The 14879-nt window shown below is 50.0% G+C and overlaps 1 protein-coding gene across 1 annotated transcript in view; it reads right to left on the bottom strand.

Moving 5' to 3' along the window:
• LOC101142742 (GRB2 related adaptor protein) overlaps nucleotides 1-14879 on the bottom strand; it is a 41445-nt gene that overhangs the window by 22620 nt on the left and 3946 nt on the right. Inside the window, exons 2-3 of the mRNA XM_004042143.5 lie at nucleotides 7367-7489; nucleotides 2959-3168 (exon numbers count right to left, since the gene is read on the bottom strand). Of these exons, the coding sequence (XP_004042191.1) occupies nucleotides 2959-3036 (78 nt within the window). The 5' untranslated portion in view covers nucleotides 3037-3168; nucleotides 7367-7489. The remainder of the gene's footprint in view (nucleotides 1-2958; nucleotides 3169-7366; nucleotides 7490-14879) is intronic.

Raw genomic sequence — 14879 nt, 5'->3', positions numbered from 1 at the left:
CTTGTCATCTGCACTCAGAGGACTCGGGAATGTCCCATTGGTTACATTAGCTAATTTCTTTTTCTTTTTTCTTTTTTTTTTCTTTTTGAGATGGAGTCTCACTCTGTCACCAGGCTGGAGTGCAGTGGCGCAATCTCAGCTCACTGCAACCTCTGCCTCCTGGGTTCAAGCGATTCTCCTGCCTCAGCCTCCCGAGTAGCTGGGACTACAGGTGTGTGCCACCACGCCCAGCTAAATTTTTGTATTTTTAGTAGAGATGGGGGTTTCACCATGTTGGCCAGGCTGGTCTCGATCTCTTGACCTCACGTTAACTGATTTCTTACTGCGAACATTGTTTGAAAGCCCCAGACCCTCTGAGACCGGGGAATTCTCACAAGGGAGAGAGGCCAACTCCTCCCTGGAGGAGTATCACTGCTCAAGGTGAGAGGCAGAACTTGGCCTGCCCCTGAGCCTTTGCCCACATGGTGCCCTCCACCCAGGCTGCCGCCCCACTTTACCATCCCAGCCCGATGCAGTTGCTGCTTGATAGTTGTTTACTGAGCACCTACTGTGTGCCAGGCACCCCACGACAGAGCAGGGAACAAGAAGCTCACATTCTAGTAGGCAGAGACAGACCATAAACAAGGGAAGAAACAAATAAGCAAGGTAGTTTAATGGAGCAGTAAGCGCTGTGAAAAATGGACATCAGGTGACAGATGGAGAATGTCTGGTTGGGTGGGAGCAGGGAGATTGTCAACACGGGACAGGTGGGGTGGTCCAGAAAGGCCTCTCTGAAGAAGTGACATGGAAGCTGAAGCCCGAATTACAAGAAGGAACCAGCGGTAAGAAAATGTGGGGAACAGGGTCCAAGACGGACGGAACAGCCAGTGCCAAGGCTCTGAGGTGGGGCCAAGCTCTGTCCCTGAAACAGAAAGGAGGCCAGGGTGTCTGGAGCTGAGGGAGGGAGGAGCAGATGTCATAAGACGTACGGGGGAGGACCAGGCTCTGAGTCATGGCCACTGCGTGGAGACTGGGCTGGGGAGCAGGGATTGTTGCGGGGAGGCCTTGGGAGCCACCACGCAAGCCCAGGTAAGTGACAATGGAGGCCTGGGCTGGAGGAGGGGCTTCAGGTAGGTTTTGCCAGAGTTGCCGACAAGACAATGACAGGCAGCAGAAAGTAGGTTCAGGGAGCCCAGGGCTGGCTGTGTTGGGCCTGGACCGTCGCCCTTTCCCATGGAGATGTCAAGGTGACATGGGCTTCCTGAGTCTGGGTCTCATCATCCAGGCTGCTCGTGCAGAGATGGGAGTGAAGCCACTAACCACATGCCCCTCCAGCTGGCAACAGCAGGGGGGTGCGTGCACCCAGAAACGCCTGGCCTATCAGGGAGGGAGGCTTTGTCCCAGGGAGGTGACGTTTGGGGCCATTTGTCCAGAGTGAGTCCACGAGCCAGAGTTTTCATCCAAGACCAAAGTTCAGATTTGAAGAACGGGCTTCGTCGCCCACTCTCCCAGGCTGGACTCAATCTGTAGGCAGGCAGTGCCATGGCAGGGGCTGGCCCACAGGGAGCACTGGAAAATACTTGCTGGACGAGAGGACAGGATGGTCGCGGAGCTCAGCTTCCACCCCAGCCACTTGATCCCTCCAAGCCTGGCTCAACGCCTCCCGCGCACCCCATTCCTATTCCATCACTGCCCCACTCCCTCCCAACACCTCACTTGGGTCTAGAGACCTCGAAGTGCTCTCAGATGAGAAACCAAGACTTGGATCCCCGCAGAGGGTCATGCCTTGGGCTCAGAGCCCCAGTGCTCAGCCTGGCCCTGTCCCCATCTGGCCACATGTCCACGAGGCCGACAGCCAGCACTGCAGTGACCCCAGGTGCCAGCACCCCAGCATAGAGAAGGAGGAATTGCTCCTCCTCCTCTGGACCCCAACCCCCAGCCCAGCCTGTTCAGACCAAGCGCAGGTTCCACAGCCAAAGGGACACAGGTTCAAAACTGACTCCATACCGAGCAGGTCATGTTGCCTCCCTGTGCCTCAGTTTAGTCACCTGTGAAATGGGGGTGCCAGTCCCCATTGCTTAAATGGTACATGAGGTGTGCTGCTGAGTTCGGGGCCTGGCTATAGCAGGGTGATGGCACAGGGAGCTCTCCCATCTTGTGCTTGAAGCTTGTGGCCAAGAGCAGCGCCCAGGGCTCAGTGCAGAGGAGCATCCAGTCTAACACCCATTGCTCCAGTGGGGAAACTGAGGCCCAGGGAAGGGCAGTCACTTCCCTAGTGTGGTTTACTGGCAGTTCCAGTGCACACGTCTTGGCATGGCCACTCCCAGAATCCTGGGCATGGCTTTCATATGCAAACTTTTAAGCAAGGACATTTCCAGAGACACATTCCACAGGCCCATGTGTCTAGACCGTCTTGGAAGGCTGCAACATCTGTCAAAAGCGGCCCAGACAAGGAGAAATGAACTGTGGTATGACTCTATTTTCCCTTTTCTCCACACTACTGGGAAGCTCATCCTTGACACTTTCATCTTAGCTATTTTAGCCCTACTAGGTTAGCATGTGTACTTATTTCTTTCCTAAGACCTTCTCTCTCTCCCTCTTTCTCGCTCTGTTCTCCATTCCCATACTCTGTCTCTCTCTCTAGCTCTCATTCTCTCCCTCTCTCAACAATTTTCTTTTCAAACTTTTTCCTGGAAAACTGGGGGTTGAACTAACTCCTGCCAGACACTGTGGTAATATCTCATCGAATCCTCACAACAGCCCCAAAGGAGGGTCATTAGTTATCTCCCCATTTCCTAGATGGAGAATCTGAGGCTCCGAGGGAAAAGGTGGCTTGTCCAGAGTCACACAGCCAATAACTGGAGAGGCTGGGCCTGTCTTCCAGGGGCCACAGTCTGCTTGGGACAGTCCCAGGCCCCCGGTTCCTAAATCCACCCCCACCCCGTGTGGGGCCAACTCAGCAGGCTCCAGCCCCCCTACCTTGAGTGTGTCTCCCTTGTTGAAGGCCAGCTCGTCGCTCTCTGTAGCCTGAAAGCTGTACAGGGCCACGGACTCCATGCCGCTGCTCGGGGCTCCAGCAGCTGGGCTCAGAGCTGGGCCGACAGCTTCCTGCTTCCTCTGCAGTCGAGGACCGTCTTCCTTTGTTTTGAGTGCGCGTTTGTTCTTTTGAAGTTGAGACTGAAACTGCTCCTGATGGGGGAGAAACAGGAAACAGACATGTCACAGAGCAGGGAGGGCTTGTGAGCCAGCTCCGTCCCTACCTCAGACCCCAGGTGCCAGGAATGGCCCTTGGGGAGTCTCCCTGAAGCTCTGGGAGTGGGGCCCCCTCGTGCCCATGTTTTATCATCCGTAAAAGTGAGGTGCCTGGAGGAGAAGTGCCAAAGCTGTCCTGCTGGCTCAGGCACTGAGTCTCATGGCACCAGATGCTGGCCCCCCTTCACCAATTTGCCAATGACTCTCCATCTTTTCCTAAACCCTGATGCCTCTTGTGATGCCCTGCCTCCTGCTCCTTCAATCCCAAGCTCCTCACCTGGCATTCAAGGCCCTTGCAATCCACCACCTCCACCTGCCCCTACAAACAGCCCCCATTCTCATCCTTTGTCATCCCCTTCACTCTAAACAAACCTAGGGCTTCAGCCACAGCAAGGGGCCACACCAAACTCTCATTTCAACCCCAGACTTTTGCACATGTGGTTCCTCTGCCTGGTGTTCTCCTCTTTCTGCTCCCAGGAGACTCCTATTCATCCATCAAAGACCAGCTCAGAAGGTACCTCTTCTGGTTTAGACACTGGGCACCTTAGGTGGGACTTAAATCCTAAGGTCAACAAGACTTGTAGGTCGGGCGCGATGGCTCATGCCTATAATCCCAGCACTTTGAGAGGCCAAGATGGGCGGATCACTGGAGGTCGGGAGTTCGAGATCAGCCTGGCCAACATGGTGAAGCCTCATCTCTACTAAAAATACAAAAAATTAGCCTGGCATGGTGGCATGTGCCTGTAATCCCAGCTACTGGGAAGGCCGAGGCACAAGAATCGCTTGAACCCGGGAGGCAGAGGTTGCAGTGAGCCGAGGATCCATCCAGGCTCAAAGCAATCCTCCCACCTCAGCCTCCAGAGTAGCTCGGACTACAGGTGCCCACCACCATGTCTGGCTAATTATTTGTATTTTTAGTAGAGATGAGTTTTCACCATGTTACCAAGGCTGGTCTTGAATTCCTGGACTCAAGCGATCCTCCTGCCTGAGATTGCGCCATTGCACTCCAGCCTGGGTGACAGAGCGAGTCTCCTTCTCAAAAAAAAGAAAAAAAAAAGAGAGAACTGTAAATAAATCTCTACCTTTCCTTAGTGGGTTTGTTACGAGCAGTGTTATCGGTGTAGCAATTCTGAAACTGTTTTGCAAGTGTTGCAGGATAGCGCACAAATGGACAAGCACAGCTATACTGTTTGGAACCAGGGTTCTCCCTGGGAAAGAAGGGAGACACAGACGTGGAAGGAAAACCAGGCAGAGCCCTGTGGTGTTGCATGGACACTGGATAAATCAGTGTGAAGTCACATTGTCTTTTTTCTGTAAAGAAGTTTTTCTTCCTTCATTTATATTAATATGGACTCATGGTTTCATATTTTAGCCAGTGGATTATAATCCATTACTATTACATTTATTTTGATGCTTAAAATGCCCCTGATTAGGCCAGTGGGGTCTCCTTCAAGCTGTCTCCTTATCCTTTTGACATGGACCCGTCATTCTATGAACACACCCTGACCTTCTGGCCAATAATAGAAGAATCGCTTGAACCTGGGAGATGGAAGTTGCAGTGAGCTGAGATCGCACCATTGCACTCTAGCCTGGGTGACACATCAAGACTCCATCTCAAAAAAAAAAAAAAAAAAAAAAAAAAAAATAGTTGAGAGGAAAGAAGAGAAGATGACAGCTGCCTGCCGCCCACTCTGGAGTCCCTGAGCTGACCAGGCAGGATGGAGCTGGCCCTGGCCTCACCCAGCTCCATTCCAGGGCTTCTCCACGCTGCCCTCTACTCAAAGACCCCTGCCTTCTGGCTGCCCCCGACCCCAAGGGTGACAGGATGTTATAAGGCCCCTCTTTCCGGCTCTGTTGCAGCTGAGGTTTCAAAGCCTCAGAATGATGCAATGGAGGGGTTGGGATCCGCCCCCGCCTCAGTTTTGAGGTGCTTCTAGCCATATGAGGGGAGGAAGACTTCCCCTTATGAAGCTGAATGTGTGTCCCCTGGGGCGGTGGGACAGATGCCGGGTTTATTTTTATGTGTTTTAGAAGTATGTATTCTCTGCCAAGTCCTTTACAAAGAGGTAAGTGACCAATAGTTGGTAGGTGGCAGGGCTGGGGTTCAAACCCAGGCAGGCCTGAGGGCCAAACCATGCCTACAACTCCTTCGCCGCATGGCCTCAACCCGAAGGATTCCTGCCCAAGGTGGCTCAGGCCAGAGCTGGGAGCCTGGGCTGCCTACTGTACAGTGAGCTCAAGGAGTGCAGTGAGGTAAGCAGCAAAGCTTTGTTGGAGGGTAAATCTGCCCTGATTCCGGGAGACCGGAGAGGACCCCACAAATGGGACCTGACTGAGAGGACCCTTGAAGAATGCAGCACCCCAAATGAGGCAGACGCTGGGGCCTGGAACGAGGGGCCATCGGAAACTGGAGGCTTGGGCCAGGCGCGGTGGCTCATGCCTGTAATCCCAGCACTTTGGGAGGTCAAGGCAGGCAGATCACTTGAGGCCAGGAGTTCGAGACCAGCCTGACCAACATGGTGAAACCCTGTCTCTACCAAAAATACAAAATTAGGCTGGGCACGGTGGCTCACACCTGCAATCCCAGCACTTTGGGAGGCCGAGGCAGGTGGATCACCTGAGGTTAGGAGTTTGAGACCAGCCTGGCCAACATAGTGAAACCCTGTCTCTACTGAAAATAAAAAATTAGCTAGGCGTGGTGGCGAGTGCCTATAATCCCAGCTACCTGGGAGGCTGAGGCAGGAGAATCACTTGAACCCAGGAGACGGAAGTTGCAGTGAGCCAAGATCATGCCACTGCACTCCAGCCTGGGCGACAAGAGTGAAACTCCATCTCAAAAAATGTATATACAAAATTAGCCGGGAGTGATGGCGCACGCCTGTAATCCCAGCTACTTGGGAAGCTGAGGCAGGAGAATTGCTTGAACCCAGGAGGCGGAGGTTGCAGTGAGCCGAGATCACCCCATTATACTCCAGCCTGGGCAACAAAAGAGAAACCCTATCTCAAAAAAAAAAAAACAAAACAAAACAAAATAAGGAGTTTTGGAAACCAAGGTTTTATTATGCAGATGAAGCCTCCAGGTAGCTGGCTTCAGAGAGAATATAGTGTAAATGTTTCTTATCAGACTGAAAGAGTCCGTTCTATCAGTAATCCCAAAAGTGAGGAGGTTATAACAAGGCATGTCCAGCTCCCCCTTCCCATCATATCCTGAACTCATTTTCAGGTTAACTTTGGAATGCCCTTGCCGAGAGAAGGAGTCCATTCGGATGGTTAAGGGGCTTAGGATTTTGGTTTTGGTTTATGGAGGTCCCTCAAAAGCTGCTCACAGGAGGAAAACTCATCACTGGCCACAGGCCACACCAGGCCAGGGCAGACCCAGCCACTGTCTCAGTGCTGAAACCCTAACCCCCTGTGATCAGCTGAGTAACAGCCCCGAAGACACCCAGGTCCTGATCTCAAGAACTTGGAATGTTCCCTTATATGACAAGAGGGACTTTGCCGGTGTGATTATGTTAAGGATCGTGAGATTGGATGGAAACTGCAATTACAATGCAGTTTGAGTTCTGTAATTAGTAGACTGGACTAGACTACTAGACCCTGGAACACTCCAAACAGGCTGACTGGGGAACTTTTTATCATCAGAGATTGGCTGAAACACCTGAGAGAACTCCCCGAAAAAAAATTTTTTTGAGACAGAGTTTTGCTTTTGTTGCCTGCACTAGAGTGCAGTGGCATGATCTCAGCTCACTGCAACCTCCGCCTCCCTGTGTCTACTTAAAATACAAAAATTGGCCAGGCATGGTGGCGCACGCCTGTAGTCCCAGCTACTTGGAAATAGAATCACTTGAACCTGGGAGGTGGAGATTGCAGTGAGCAGAGATCGTGCCACTGCACTCCAGCCTGGGTGACAGAGGGAGACTCTGTCTCAGAAAAAAAAAAAAAAAAAGAAAGAAAGAAAAGAAAATGAAGAAACAGGCCAGGCATGGTGGCTCACACCTGTAATCCCAGCACTTTGGGAAGCCAGAGCAGGAGGAATGCTTGAACCCAGTTCAAGACCAGCCTGGACAACATAGTGAGACCCCATCTCTACAAAAATAAACAACAACAAAAATAGGCCAGGCATGGTGGCTCTCACCTGTAATCCCAGCTACTCAGGAGGCTGAGGTGGGAGGATCGTTTCAGTCCTGGATTTCAAGGTGATCGTGAGCTATGATCACACCATTGTACTCCTGCCTCTGAGGACAGAGCGAGACTTTGTCTGGAAAAAAAAAAAAGAAAATGGAAATGAAGAAACATGGATTCATGAACATCTATGAATATTTGGTTTAAAAAGGTGAGGCCATGGTGTTTGCACTGAGATCATGGCCCCTCTTGCCCTTCCTCTCAGCTCAGTGAGGCTGAGACTCCACTCTGGACAGCTGCAGCCAAGAACATGGGGTCCCCTGCTGCCTCCAGACCAGGGAAACAGGGCTCCCTCTGCCCCCAGCTCCCAGTAGGAGGGCTTTCCTCCCAGGAAGAACAGGACATCAATTTCCTATTCTACCCCCAGCCACCTGTTGCTGAGACTAAGTCCAGGATGAGTGTAGCCAAGAGTTGGGGGCCCCCTTCTTGCACCCAGCCCCACTCAAGGAACAGAGGCTCTGCCTTGGGTGCAGTGTGCTGCGAGTGCTGGGGTCCTGATCACTCCGGCCCTGGCTCATGTGGAAGTAGCTCGACAACAGGAGAGGCAAACTTTGAGGACCTCGGCCATTGTCCCCACTCCCACCAAGTCCTCAGCCCCTAGCGCAGGGTGTCACTCAGAGAGAAGCTTTCCAAAGTCTCCACCCCCAGCTCCAGGGCCCTGGCTCAGAGAGATTTTTGTCTAATGAAGAAACAGGCCATAAAAAAGAGACTTCCTAATCTCTTCCCAAAGCAACTGACCTCATTTGCTGCAGAGAACGAAGAAATTCAAGGCAAAAGTTGCTTTTGTTTTGATTTTGGTTAGGTTTGTTTAAGAGTGCAGTGATGCGATCTCCGCTCACTGCAACCTCCGCCTCCTGGGTTCAAGCGATTCTCCTGCCTCGCCCTCCCGAGTAGCTGGGATTACAGGTGCCTACCACCACACCCAGCTAATTTTTTTTTTTTTTTTTAGTAGAGACGGGGTTTGCACCATGTTGACCAGGCTGGTCTCGAACTCCCGACCTCAGGTGATCCGCCCACCTCAGCCTCCCAAAGTGCTGGGATTACAGGTGTGAGCCACCGCACCCGGCCCAAAAGGTGCTTTTGAGAATAGTAGAGATTATGGTGAGAGATAATTAGGAGAAGATTCAAGACACAAGCTGAACTCTAGGCTGCTCGTTTACAGGAGAGAACAGGGAATAGCACCAGTAGAGGGAGCCCTCCTGAGGTCAGAACAAATAGCAGACATTGACCTCACACACTATTTCTTCCAAGGAGCCAAACTTGATAGGATCAGTGTGTAGAGCAGGGCATTATAGGAAATTATAAAGCAATCCATTGGCAACTTGCGGAGCTTATTTCAACCAAGCAAGGATTAAAAAAAGAAGGGGTGGGTGCAGTGGCTCATGCCTAAAATCCCAACACTTTGGGAGGCTGAGGTGGGTGGATCACTAGGTCAGGAGTTCAAGACCAGTCTGGCCAAGACGGTCAAACCCCGTCTCTACTAAAAAACAAAAAATACAATAATTAGCCGGGCGTGGTGGCAGGTGCCTGTAATCCCAACTACTTGGGAGGCTGAGTCAGAGGATTGCTTGAACCCGGGAGGCGGAGGTTGCAGTGAGCCGAGATTGTGCCACTGCACTGCAGCGTGGGCGACAGAGCGAGACTCCATCTCAAAAAAAAAAAAAAAAAGAAGAAAGAAAGAAAAAAGAAAAGAAAATTTGCATAGCTTAACAGCTGGATATGGTCAGGGAAAGAGGAAGAGAGCCTTCCAAAACCACTGTCATCCCAGAGTAACTGCAGGCATACTCAAAGCTGGGCCCCCTGAGAACGACCTTAGAAGCTGAACATCGTAGGGAAGAAATAGACTTCACTAAAACAATCCAGCCAGTCACTAAACAAATGAACAAGAAAATAATAACAAGCCCAGGGCAGGGGAGACTCATACCCAGAATTGCTACAATGTATTATTTAAATGTCCTGTTTCCAAAAAAAAAAAAAAAAAAAAAAAATGAAGCCTGCAAAAAATTTAAAAAACAGGAAAGCATGACCCATAGATAGGGGGAAATGCAGGCAAAGGAAACTGCCTGTGAGAGGGCACATGTTGATTTATCAGAAAAAGACTTTAAAGTAGCCATTATACACACGTTCATAAAACCAAAGGAAACTGTGACTAAATAAATAAAGGAATGTATGATGATGGTGTTTCATCAAATAGAGAATACCGATAAAAAGATAGAAATTGCCAGGCACGGTGGCTCACGCCTGTAATCCCAGCACTTTGGGAGGCCGAGGCGGGTGGATCACGAGGTCAGGAGTTTGAGACCAGCCTGGCCAACATGGTGAAACCCTGTCTCTACTAAAGATTAAAAAAAAAAAAATTAACTGGGTATGGTGGTGCATACCTATAATCCCAGCTACTCGGGAGGCTGAGACAGGAGAATCCCTTGAACCTGGGAGGTAGAGGTTGCGGTGAGCTGAGATTGCACCATTGCACTCCAACCTGGGTGACAGGGCAAGACTCCGAATAAAAAAAAAAAAAAAATCGAAATTATAAAAAAAACACCAAATGGAAATTATGAAGTTGAAAAGTATAGTAACTAAAATAGCCGGGTGCAGTGGCTCACCCCTGTAATCCCAGTACTTTCGGAGGCCAGAGATGGTGAAACCCCATCTCTACTAAAAATACAAAATTAGCCAGGCATGGTGGCGGGCACCTGTAATCCCAGCTACTCGGGAGGCTGAGGCAGGAGAATCGCTTGAACCCGGGAGGCAGAGGTTACAGTGAGCCAAGATCACGTCACTGCACTCCAGCCTGGGCGACAAGAGTGAAACTCTGTCTCAAAAAAATAAAAGAAAAGAAAGAAAAGAAAAGTATAGTAACTGAAGTAAAACATTCATTAAAGGGATTCACCAGCTGATTTTGAAATTCATATGGAATTGCAAATGATCTACAATGGCCAAAAAAATCTTGATAAAGAAAAAAAAAAATGGCTGAGTGTGGCGGCTCGCGCCTGTAATCCCAGCACTTTGGAAAGCCCAGGCGGGAGAATCACTTGAGCCCAAGAAGTCAAGTCTGCAGTGAGCAGAGATCGCATCACTACACTCCAGGCTGGGCCACAGAGCAAGACCTTGTCTCAAAGAATAAAAACCAGAAACAACCAACAAACAAATAACAATAATTAAATAAAAATAAAAAACGTAGGGGTACGTTTTCACGCCTTGTATTTGGCAATGGAACCTTTGATATGATACTCAAAATACAAGCAATGAAATGATAAATTGTATTTTATCAAAATTAAAACTTTTGCTCATCAAAGGACACTTTCAAGAAAGTGAAAAGACAACCTACAGAATGGAAGAAAATATTTGTAAATAATAAATCTGGTGAAAGTTTCATATCCAGAATACACAAGAACTCATAGAATTCAATACTAGAACACAAACAACAATTTAAAACACAATTTAAAAATGGGCAAAGGATCCTGAAAGACTTTTCCCCAAATAAGGTATACAAATGGCTCACAGCTCCTGAACAGATGCTCAACCTCATTTGTCATTAGGGAAATGCAAGTCGAACCCACAATGACACACCCTTCACATCCCTAGGATGGCTATTAAGCCATGCCTGCTGTCTTGATGACCCCTGCCCCTGTCTGCCCCCCTGTCCTTGCTGGTGCCTGAGCTCCATTGAGTGGACTCATTGCTGGCTCCTGGCACTACCAAGCTGGAACCTGGAATATCTTGGTGTCGCTAGAGTGAAAAGACTCATTAATCATGGTCAGTCAGATCCTTCCAGGGCTAAGAGACCAGCCAGGGTGGCCTCAGCTTCTTCTCCCTAACTCTGGATCCTAAAAAGGAAGCCCTGGCTGGGCGTGGTGGCTCACGCCTGTAATCCCAGCACTTTGGGAGGCCGAGGCAGGAGGATCACCTGAGGTCAGGAGTTTGAGACCAGCCTGGCTAACATGATGAAACCACATTTCTACTAAAAAAAAATACAAAAAATTAGCCAGGCATGGTGGCATGAACCTGTAATCTCAGCTACTTGGGAGGCTGAGGCGGGAGACTCACTTGAACCCGGGAGGCAGAGGTTACGGTGAGCCAAGATTGTGCCACTGCACTCCAGCCTGGGCGACAGAGCAAGACTCCATCTCAAAAAAAAAAAAAAAGGAAGCCCTGAGTTCTACCCAGTTTGGCCCTTTGAGGGTGAGAGATCCCACTATTACCCAAGCCTGGCTGTTCTGGGTATGTAAGTTGGGGGACAGTGGGGATCACAGTTCAGGAACCACTCCCACAGCCCCAAGAGCCTCCCTAACCCCACCAAGTCCACCTTTGACCTGTTCTCTGAGCTCCAAATGCCTCTTGGGCGCCATCCCCTGGACGTTTCTCAGATGTGTAACAGCCCAGATAAAACTCATCATTGCTGGGCGTGGTCGCTCACCCGGCACCCGTGACAAATAAAATGTTTTTTTAAAGTATCTATAGGCTGGGCATGGTGGCTCACGCCTGTAATCCCAGCACTTTGGGAGGCCAAGGTGGGCAGATCACGAGGTCAGGAGATCGAGACTATCCTGGCTAACATGGTAAAACCTCGTCTCTACTAAAAATACAAAAAGTTAGCCCGGCGTGTTGGCACGCACCTGTGGTCCCAGCTACTTGGGAGGCTGAGGCAGGAGAATCGCTTGAACCCAGGAGGCGGAGGTTGCAGTGAACCGAGATCGTGCCACTGCACTCCCGCCTGGGCTACATAGCAAGACTCCATCTAAACAAACAAACAAACAAACAAACAGACAAACAAAAACACCACATTTTATTTGGGCCAGGCTTGGTGGCTCACGCCTGTAATCCCAGCACTTTGGGAGGCCAAGGCGGGCGGATCACCTGAGGTCGGGAGTTGGAGACCAGCCTCACCAACATGGAGAAACCCCATCTCTACTAAAAATACAAAATTAGCCAGGCATGGTGGCACATGCCTGTAATCCCAGCTACTCGGGAGGCTGAGGCAGGAGAATTGCTTGAACCCGGGAGGTGGAGGTTGCGGTGAGCTGAGATCATGCCATTACACTCCAGCCTGAGCAAGAAGAGTGAAACTCCGTCTCAAAAAATAAAAATATATATTTGTGGTTAGGCATGGTGACTCAGGCTTACACCTGTAATCCTAGAACTTTGGGAGGCTGAGGTAGGAGGATTGCTTGAGGCCAGGAGTTCAAGACTAGCCTGGGCAACATAGCAAGATCCCATCTCTACAGAAAAGTAAATTTTTAAAAATTACGACATTTTGAGCTGCATGATGAAAAAAATTTAAAAAGAAAGAAAGAAGGGCCGGGCGCGGTGGCTCACGCCTGTAATCCCAGCACTTTGGGAGGCCGAGGTGGGCAGATCAGGAGGTCAGGAGATCAAGACCATCCTGGCTAACACGGTGAAACCCCATCTCTACTAAAAATACAAAAAATTAGCTGGGCATGGTGGTGGGTGCCTGCAGTCCCAGCTACTCAGGAGGCTGAGGCAGGAGAATGGCGTGAACCATTCTCCATTCTCGGAGCTTGCAGTGAGCCGAGATTGTGCCACTGTACTCCAGCCTGGGCGACAGAGCAAGACTTCGTCACAAAAAAAAAAAGAAAGAAAATTGGCCAGGTGTGTTAGTGCACACCTGTAGTCCCAACTAGACAGCGTGCTGAGGCGGGAGGATCTCCTGAGCCCAGGAGTTCAAGGCTGCAGTGAGCTGTGATCGTGCCACTGCTCTCCAGCCTAAGATATGGGAAAAACCAAAGCGTTTTTCTTTTTTGTTTTTTCTGCTGTCATTGTATGAAATAGTCCATAGGTTTCCATTATATCCAGTTATAGAGGGTGTTACTGAGTTATGGATTTTCTGCCTGCTGGATCTGTCCGTTTCTGATAGAGGGACATTGAAGTCGCCAACTATAATAGTTTCTCCTTGCAGTGCTGTCGCTTTTTCCCTCACATATTTTGATGTTCTCTTGTTAGGATCATACATGTTAAGGACTGTTATGTCTTCTTTGAGCATTGACTCCTTAATCATTATGTAATGCCCTGTCCTTATCCCGGATGACTTTTCTTTCTCTTTTCTTTTCTTTTTTCTTTTCTTTTTGAGACAGGGTCTCTGTCAACCGGGCTGGAGTGCAGGGATCTCGGCTCAATGCAACCTCTGCCTCCCACGCTCAAGCGATTCCCGTGCCTCAGCCTGCAGAGTAGCTGGGATTACAGGCTGGGATTACAGGCTGGGATTGCCACCACGCCCTGCTAATTTCTGTAGTTTTAGTAAAGACAGGGTTTCATCGTGTTGGCCAGGCTGGTCTCGAACTCCTGGCCTCAGGCGATCTGCCCGCCTTGGCCTCCCAAAGTGCTGGGATTACAGGTGTGAGCCACTGTGCCTGGCCTATTCCTGATGACTTTCCTTGCTCTGAAGTCTGCAGTGTCTGAAATTAATATAGAGACTCCTGCTTTCTTTTCATCAGTGTTGGCATAGATCTTTCTTTATCCATTCGCTTTTAATACATATGTCTTTAAAGTGTCGTTCTTGTAAGCAACATATAGTTACGTCTTGTTTTTTGCTCACTCTGACAATCTCTTTTATTTTTTTTTATTTATTTTTTAAATTTAATTTAATTTTTTTTTTTTATTGATCATTCTTGGGTGTTTCTCGCAGAGGGGGATTTGGCAGGGTCATAGGACAATAGTGGAGGGAAGGTCAGCAGATAAACAAGTGAACAAAGGTCTCTGGTTTTCCTAGGCAGAGGACCCTGCGGCCTTCCGCAGTGTTTGTGTCCCTGGGTACTTGAGATTAGGGAGTGGTGATGATTCTTAACGAGCATGCTGCCTTCAAGCATCTGTTTAACAAAGCACATCTTGCACCGCCCTTAATCCATTTAACCCTGAGTGGACACAGCACGTGTTTCAGAGAGCACAGGGTTGGGGGTAAGGTCACCGATCAACAGGATCCCAAGGCAGAAGAATTTTTCTTAGTACAGAACAAAATGAAAAGTCTCCCATGTCTACTTCTTTCTACACAGACACGGCAACCATCCGATTTCTCAATCTTTTCCCCACCTTTCCCCCCTTTCTATTCCACAAAACCGCCATTGTCATCCCGGCCGGTTCTCAATGAGCTGTTGGGTACACCTCCCAGACGGGGTGGTGGCCGGGCAGAGGGGCTCCTCACATCCCAGTAGGGGCGGCCGGGCAGAGGCGCCCCTCACCTCCCGGACGGGGCGGCTGGCCGGGCGGGGGGCTGACCCCCCCCACCTCCCTCCCGGACGGGGCGGCTGGCCGGGCAGAGGGGCCCCTCACTTCCCAGTAGGGGCGGCCGGGCAGAGGCGCCTCTCACCTCGCGGACGGGGCGGCTGGCCGGGCGGGGGGCTGACCCCCCCACCTCCCTCCCGGACGGTCTCTGTCTTTTAATTGGTTCATCTGGACCACTGATATGCAAAGGGATGTTGATATAATTGGATTAATAGCTGCCTTTTTTTGTT

The sequence above is a fragment of the Gorilla gorilla genome, chromosome 4 (assembly GCF_029281585.2).
Source record: "Gorilla gorilla gorilla isolate KB3781 chromosome 4, NHGRI_mGorGor1-v2.1_pri, whole genome shotgun sequence".
Classification (NCBI taxonomy): Eukaryota; Metazoa; Chordata; class Mammalia; order Primates; family Hominidae; genus Gorilla; species Gorilla gorilla.
This window is presented reverse-complemented; position numbering and strand designations above follow the sequence as displayed.